Here is an 8,890-nt window from a genome sequence, read left to right as displayed (position 1 = left end):
TCGGAAGAAAAAAAAAAACGCAAAACCAAAACAATTTTTTTTTCATTAATAGATTGTTGAATGTTAAACATAAGTATGTGAAAGATGGGAGAATCATGATAAATAAATTGCATAAAACTTAGTTTAGAATACAATTAAACTAAGCACCAGCACATAATTCTTTATGTCAAAGAATGGCTATGGGACTCAAATTAAATCGTGAACCCAAGTTATATAGATTAATTTTTAAGGTATTACTGTTAACACTTTGATTTTTAACACACCCCAACCTTTTTGAAACTTTATTTTCAAACAACAAAAATTGTGTGGAAATCAACTTATAAATACCAAATTAAGTACAGAAAAATCAAAATAATATCTGTTATTATAGATATATTTAAAAGTTAAATTGTACGTGATTCAAAATTAGATCAAATAGATTTTAACATTTGTTTATATTTACTATCAAAGAAAATATCCTAAAAGAACTTTGGAAATGCGGGTGTATTATAAAAATGGGGGTGTTAATAGTAATCCCCCTAAAAAGATGAATTGGGCCTGTGTGCAAGGTAACATCCTATTTATTTTTAGAAGCCGATGAAGAGTAGGTTTTGGTCTATAAAGCCAATTCAAGAGTAATTTATGATTATCTCTTGTTTTCTCTCTCTAGATAAATAAATTCGCACACCATGGTGATATCTCGAATTCAAAACTAGATATAATATTTAATACAACAGTATTAATATTTATCAATTAAGTTATGTTTTACGGATAATTTATTACTATCTCTATCCCTATATGTAAAACACTTTTGTCAAAACTTTTTATCCCCTTTTATAAGTCTCTCCATATTTTATAAATGTTTTTTTTTTCATAAAAATACTATTAATTAAATAAAATAAAGAATTCATGATCAATCACTTATCTCTCTTAATCTTAATAATTGAAAGATAATTTTAAAAATAAAATATATATTATTGACAAATTTAATGTAAATACTAATTCTCTTAATTCTCATATATTAATCAATAGAGTCTTACATATATCAACCAATGTATTATATAATTTACGTTTGTATGATTTGATATTAATAAGAGACAACTGAAATTATTTTGCTTTTTTTCTTTTTGGCCTATGGGAAGCACTGCAAGTATTTTTTTAACATTCATTCATTTTAACATTGTATGTCCCTAAATTATTTGATTGTGATCGAGTGAATACAAAAAATATACTAATTCAAGGACTTAATTACAAATTGTTTTAGTTAAAAGATCTATTTAAAAAGCTTCAAAATAGTTTAAGATCCTGCAGAATAATTAAACCAAATTATTAATATTTAATACTAAAAAAATTTATTTCCAGTCAAGATTAGATGGAGTAATATTCTTTAAGAGTTTAGACTTCATTTGGAGAGAAAAAAAGGAAAGAGGTAGTAAAATGTATGCTTGGTGGATGTAAAGACTAAAAAGGAGAAATGGTTGTGTCCCAACTCCCAAGTGTATATACTTTTGGTGGTTGGTTCCATTTATGAAGACTATGATTTGCCAATCACCCTATCCCAATATGGCTACATTGGTTAGTGGCATTGGAAAAATAGTCAATATAGAATGCAAAAGGTGTGAGTGATTATTGTGTGATGGGTTAAATTGAGCTAACTAAATAATAAATATGATAGATTAATGGAACGTGGCATGCTTGTTGATAAGTGATTAGTACTATACTAAGTTGCCTCACCATCACTCAATGTGGTCATAGTGGAAAATTTGGACGGGCCACTTACTTGGGAGGGAGAAATATTTTTCCTGTCCAAACGATTACAAAATTATATTTAGATAAATTCATCTCGATGAGAATTCCATGTTCTATATGACTATTTTCTTTTAATGATTCTTTATAATTAATTATTTTTTTAATTCTAATTATTTGATCTATCGATAATAAGATATATGTTTGATTTGATAGGTTTTGGATTGATTCCTGTCAATCCTTAAAAATATTTAGTAATTTTTTTTTATAAAAAAAATCAATTAATAATTTTTTTAAGTATTTAAAAAAACTTAAATTTTAATCAATTGTTTGTATTAATAATTATTTGTATCAGTAAAACACAATAAGTAATTTGTGTGATTCTAGATGTAATATATATATTATTTACAATAGTATAAATTTAATCCTTTAAACAATGTTTACTACTTTTTAACGAGAGGATGTGTTGAATATCAACTTGTGGCATGTTCTTTTATGAAAAAAATTGTGGTAATTTATCTTATTATCCTTATTGTTTTTTTTAACAGCTTTGTTATTGTTTAGGGTCGATAATTTGACTCAACGGAAAAGAAAAAAAAATAATAAATAGATTTCAATACATGTTAACGAAAGAGAATGAAATAGATATATTTAGCTCAAAAGATGATGATAATTTTTTTAATGATTTTATGTTTGGTTCGAGAAAAAACGATAAATTTTAAATGGTTTATAAGTTGTTTTGTTTTCCTCTCATCTACATCTTCCCCAAAATAGAGAAAGACTAAACACAACTTTTAGATGATATTATTTAGGTATATATATAAATATAAAGATACATATTTCAATGGGGATATTAATTTAATATTTGTGCATCTAACTATAGTAATCAACATCTCAATTTTTATAGATTCAAACTCACAACAACAACAAAAAAGTGAGCCAAATTCATAAATGTATAATTGAAAACAGAAAAGACAACTATTATTTTTCAAAATTACATTGTCAGGAAATACACATTTATAAGGAAAAATAAAATTTAAGTTTTAGTTCGGAAGTATGTATATCCAAAGGAAAATAAAATTTATTTTCAGATGTGTATATCAGAAGTGTATACGAGGGGTGGGAAAAGAATTTCCCAAAGAAAAACTAATTAAAAATACAACCCAAAGAGATAGAAAACAGGCTCAAGCCCAAAATATCCTAAGTTAGGAGTGGATAAAGAAAAACAAATGAGAAATCTACCCATCACTTCCTCACTTTTACCTCTTATTTCTAAAAATACATAAAATTACCATTTGACCCCCTATTAATTGATAGTTAATTTTTTTAAAATTAGTATCATTTAGTTAATTTCAAATATTTGAATTTTTTTTTAAATTTAGAAAAATTGCATTTCAAAAATTTCACATTCTTACAAAATTTTGAAATTTAAAAAAATAAAAAATTGTATTTCGAAAGTTTCACATTCATCCAAAAGTTTGAAATTTTTTTAAACTTTTGAAAAAATGCATTTCGAAACTTTCACATTCATCCAAAGTTTCAATTTTTTTAACACATTTCGAAAAATTGCATTTTGGAAGATTTACATTCATCCAAAATTTCCAAAAAAAAAAATTAATTTTTGAAAAAATTGTATTTCAGAAGTTTACATTCATCTAAAATTTAAAACTTTTTGAAGAACTGTATTTCAGAAGTTTTACATTTATAAAAAATTTTGAATTTTTTTAAATATTTTAAAAAAAATGCATTTCAGAAGTTTTACATTTATCAAAAGTTTTGAATTTTTTTAAATATTTGAAAAGATTACATTTCAGAAGTTTTACATTCTTCCAAAGTTTTGAAATCATTTTAAATCTTTTGAAAAACTACATTTTTGAAGTTTTCACATTCATTTAATGTTTAAAAAAATTGAAAACTTTTGGAAAAATTGCATTTTAAAAGTTTCACATTAATCCAAATTTTCGAATTCTTTTTAAACTTTTAGAGAAATTGCATTTCAAAAGTTTTACATTCATCGAAAGTTTCATTTTTTTTTTTGAAATTCTTGAAAAAATTACATTTAAGAAGTTTCACGTTCATCTAAAGTTTTGATTTTATTTTTTAAATTTTTTTTAAAAAATTTCATTTCAGAAGTTTCACATTCACATAAAGTGTATAAATTGTTTTAAATTTATCAAAAAAATTGAATATTAAGTAGTAGGAAGTAAAAAAAAAAAAGGTAAAATTATATTTTCATGTGTATTGAAGGGCAAGAGATAAAAGTGAGAGAGTGAGAGGTATTTCTCAGAAAAGAAATAGAAAAGTTGAACGACGTAATTCCCAAGACATAATTTAAATGTATGATAGTGATCACAAAGATACAATAAAAAATGGTTTAGATAAAGTAGTTGTGCACAAGAGTGTTAGAAAAAGGAAATGAAAATTATTTACTAATTAAGTATTATCTTTGATTTTTTTAATTAGACACAATTGAGTTATAATTTAGTTAACAAAAATATAATTATTAAATTTATATTATCTAAATTATAGATCATATATATGAATTTTTATTGACCAAATTATAATTATATTGTCTCTTATAAAAATAATCAGAAGAAATATTTCTTATAAGCTTTCTTTAGGTATAATCCTCCCTTTTTGAAGGTATAATTCTATCCGTTAACTATTTAACTACTTAAATCAAATCTCTATTTCATTCTCAAGATTGTTTACCGCATATAAATCCATACTTTCCTTAAAACACTAATCTTCTATAAATAATGTTAACAAGTGTGGTTGGATATTGGTATACAGAAAATAAAAATAAAGTTACGTGACATTAAATAATTGGAGTGTCTACCTTATAGTTTTTATTACAGATGTACTATTTGGTCTCAAAACACTAGTATTTATTTGAATTCACTTGCATTAGCATACGCGTGACAATACAAAAATTTGTACTTGTGAATTGCAATATTCATCAAGCTCAACAGAAATAACTATAAAAAACCAAAATTTGGTAGTGAAAAATTTATGGTGATGTTAGATAATTGAGATTCACCACCCCAAATCCCTTACCAATAGGGACATGCTTTTTAGGACACAGAGAGAGCCATTTTGATGTCATATATGTAGTGGTTCTCCATGGGGGTACATGTAGACCCTTTTCTCTTAGGGACTGTTTGGCAGCTGAACATAGCAAAGAGATTATGTTGCACAGTTTGTTCTCTTTTCCAACAAATATTATTGGTAGTGACTCTGTTAATTCTTTGTAATGTTCTGTTGGCCTTGCAAGTTCAAATTGGGATTTGAAGTCTATATCTACTATAACCCTCGTTGGATCCTTTATATTCTTCTCATCTTCGATTATCACTTCAATATATTCGTATTCACCTGTCATATATGAACAACATATTACTGATTTACCATTTTTTTTTAAATAAGATTAATCAAAAAGAAAATAATATATGCTAGTGTGTATATACATATTGCAAGTGAAGTTGGCATAGATTCTTCCAAAGAAAAACTCAGCATAAGCGACTAATTGGTATGCAAATGAATTTCAGTTTGAGAAATGATATTTTTACATAAAAAATTAAAAATTGATAATAAAATAGTTGGTTAATTGTGAATAAATTTCAAATGTTTGGTTAATTGTAAATGGTTAAGAGATATAACAAGTTTCAAAATGTATTAACTATTTATCGAACACAATTGATCAATTATAAATTTAAACAAGATTTTAGGTAATTAAATTTCTTTGTAATGAAATACTTGAAAGTCTGATGATTATATTTAAATTTGTGGTTAATTACATATAATAAATAATTAATAAATTTCACCATTTGTTATACTCATTAACCATTCACAAAATTTAATCAACCATGTATTTCAACTATTTTAACCAATCATTTTATTGTCAATTTTCGGATGTTAGAATATTATAACTCTTTGTTTTGGATAGCAAGATACCAATGTTTCAAAATAAGTTTGAAATACTTGTGTATGTCCATGCATCATCACCTAACTCGACCACAATTGATGATATATTAGTTATATTAATTAGAATTTATTTTACCTTTGAATCACTAATATAGACACAGATACAAAACTGATTCATATAATTTTATAAAATAAAAAGGTATCCGACAATAGATACAATTCAATATAAAGTAGAGAAAGACCAACCAGCAGGACATCGAAAGGAAGTTGACCAAGAGGTTTGACACAAAGAAGCATGAAAACCATCCTTTCTCATTCCCTTAACAAGAAATCTACTAAGACTTGTTGTTTTCTCAGAACCATGTCTTCCTCTCATATGCTTCATCACATACTTCATAACCTTAGCTTCTTCAACAGTATCACTCCTTAGAATGTCCTGAAAACATATAACACATAATAAAAACATGCCAAAGACAAAATTTAAAATTTTGAATTTACAAAACAAATCTACCTGCAAAATAAAATATTGGGTTGGAGGGTGGTGATTAGAAGAATTGATTAAAGTAGTAGGTGATGGTGAATGATCAGACTCTATAAAATCTTGTACCATTTTTACTAACTCGTCTTCCTCTAAACTTCCCATTTTTCTTTCTTTTATTTTCTTCTTTTAATCGTAGACAGAAAACAGAGTATATATTGTTGAAACTCTTCACAGGTTCGGCTTTGTTATATATAAATGCACAACTGTTATGGCGGTGGAAATAACAAGTGTGTACTCACAAATTGCACCTAACTAGCAATCATAGAATTTTTTTTTTAATCAGCATGTAACTGAATACTTTTCATTTTTCTACAATTTTTTTCTTTCTTTAATTTGTGTCCACTAACAATACAATGTAAGTAAATTTACAGAAACATTTAATTAGATTTTTCCATTTAAATATATATATATATATACACACATTATAATACTACATAAATATCTTAAAATATAATTGAATATGAACAAAATTATTAACAAAACAAATTATATATGACAAAAACATTCATCAACGCAAATGCGTATATGAATTAATAAGAGTATAAATGAAAACAAAATAAAATAAGAGTATAAATAAAATTTTAGAAATTAATACATTTAAAAGTTGTGACATTTTAATATTATTAGGACCAATAAAAATATATGGATAAAGGGAACAGTTTTAATTATTTTTTGTTATAATTTTTTTTTTATCTAATCAGTATATAATTACGAGTGTATAATATATCGATAGTATTCATTCGTAAAAATTTAGATCATTTTCAACAAATATATAAGGTATTTAAAAAAAAAAAAAGATATAACTAATACTATAAATTTACATCATTGCGATGTTCTAATTTAAACTCGGAATAAAATGTAGCCAAAGAATATTGAGATTGAAATGAGATTTAAACAATGACTTAGATATTGACCGGGTTTGCCACTTACTAAAATTGAACTTCATTTAATTAAATGAGCCAAGTCAAGGCCTTAATTATAGGCTAGACCGAGTGATGGCTCGTGAATAACTCATTATATATATTAGTAACTTACTAAGTCGGTCTCTCTATATAAAATCGTTTGAATTACAAAAATTTAAAAAATTAATTGAATTATTAAATTTGTTAATAATTATATTTTTTTATTTTTTAAAAAATAGATATTTAGTTTATTGATTTATTATATTATTTACTATAAATACATAAAAATATGTAATATAATTAGAAGTAAGGTGACAAAAGAATAATTAATACAATTTTAAAATTAAAAGAAGTGCTATTAAAATGAGCAAAGAAAAATTTAAAAAGAATCTTATATTTAAGAATGGAATGAGTAATTTTTTAAAGATGTTATTCTACTAAATTGTCACAACACTTTTGCTTGCATTTATTATTTATGTTATAAAAATATGAAAAAAATTATATTATTTTGTTTTATGGATTGTAAAAATGCTAAGTACATGTTTGGATAAGATTACGTACATATTTCTATTTGAAAAAAATATATTATAGTATTAATTTTTTTTATTAAATACTAAATAGATTAGGTTTAGAAATGAAGAAAAATATGCGTGTTTAGTTATAAATTAGTTAAACAAGAAAAAACTTAAGCTTGTTATTCATTAACACAAGTTTTGCTTAAGTTTTTAGTTAGATCCATTTAATAAATAAGTCAACTCTAAACAATTCATTTAACAAGTCAAATATAAATTTTAAGTCTCGGTTTGCTTACATATCTAAGAGTTTTGTATCTATGATTTTATGAAAAATCAATCCAACCATGATCATGTTTCATAAAAAAGACATTGAACTCGAGTCTATAATATCAACATATTATAATTGAAAAATGAGAGACTTTATTAAATATTGTCAATTAAATTATTGCTTATAGTAGGTCGATTATTCATAGTCATTAAAAATTTCTGGTTAAATTTGTTCGAAAGACCGCCATATGTAGCACAAATTACCGTATTTTAAACATCTTAATTAACATTTTGTATTGCTTCATTAATTATTGATAAAATGTAATGATTTTATTTTTGTGGGAAAAAATTACATTTATAACACGGTATTCCTTAAAAAAATAATTATATATATATATATCTGTGTGTGTGTGTTAAATATACACTTTTGTCATTGTTCTTGTATTTTAATTTCTATAAAATATGTTGATATTCAAATTGATTAATGTACAATATGTGTATTATTTATTTTAGTTCATGGTAAGTCATTTTAGAGAAATTAAATTCAAATATTTTATTTGTTATAAAATTAATTCCAATAAACAAAACAAATGATAAATTCTGAATTTTTATTTGTTATAAACTTGAATAATCAATTTTGTTTAAAAAATCTTTAGTTGTGAACCACATTATTGAATTTGATTGTTCCTAGACTTGACTTGCGGTCAAAAATATTTTGCCTTTATTTTCTGATTTTTAAATAATATGATAATGTAAAGTTTAATTAAAAAATAAATAAGTACAATAAAGTAATTTAAAAGAGTTAAAATAATAAAAAGATCACGAGTTCTAACTTCCCACTAGAATAAAACTTAATAATTATTTATTTATTAATCGTTGAAGTCTAATTATTTACTTAAACATTTATTTAAAAATATTAAAATAGTGGTAAGGTATGGATATAATATCCTTATTTCCCTTGATTTTATAGCCACTAGAATGACATTATGACACAACAAAGTGACCAATCCGAAGGTCCA

General features: G+C 24.2%; 1 protein-coding gene across 1 annotated transcript; it reads right to left on the bottom strand.

The window, feature by feature from the left end:
• Positions 1-4,513: 4,513 nt before the first annotated feature.
• Positions 4,514-6,365, bottom strand: LOC101495246 (uncharacterized). Its single transcript, XM_004503894.4, has 3 exons — positions 6,158-6,365; positions 5,893-6,082; positions 4,514-5,097 (listed from the first exon to the last, which is right to left on the bottom strand). The coding sequence occupies exons 1-3, from the start codon at positions 6,287-6,289 to the stop codon at positions 4,736-4,738; spliced, it is 684 nt and encodes a 227-aa protein (XP_004503951.1). The 5' UTR covers positions 6,290-6,365; the 3' UTR covers positions 4,514-4,735.
• Between the last annotated feature and the right edge of the window lie 2,525 nt (positions 6,366-8,890).

This window comes from Cicer arietinum, chromosome 6 (assembly GCF_000331145.2).
Source record: "Cicer arietinum cultivar CDC Frontier isolate Library 1 chromosome 6, Cicar.CDCFrontier_v2.0, whole genome shotgun sequence".
Lineage (NCBI taxonomy): Eukaryota > Viridiplantae > Streptophyta > Magnoliopsida > Fabales > Fabaceae > Cicer > Cicer arietinum.
The sequence above is the reverse complement of the archived record's forward strand: the minus strand, read 5'-3'. Positions and strand labels throughout refer to the sequence as shown.

Coding starts and splice junctions, on each gene's coding strand:
- LOC101495246 (XM_004503894.4), bottom strand. CDS start 6,289: ATGGGAAGTTTAGAGGAAGACGAGTTAGTAAAAATGGTACAAGATTTT. Junction 6,083..6,157: donor CCCAATATTTTATTTTGCAG/GTAGATTTGTTT, acceptor ATATGTTTTCAG/GACATTCTAAGGAGTGATAC. Junction 5,098..5,892: donor TTCCTTTCGATGTCCTGCTG/GTTGGTCTTTCT, acceptor CATATATGACAG/GTGAATACGAATATATTGAA.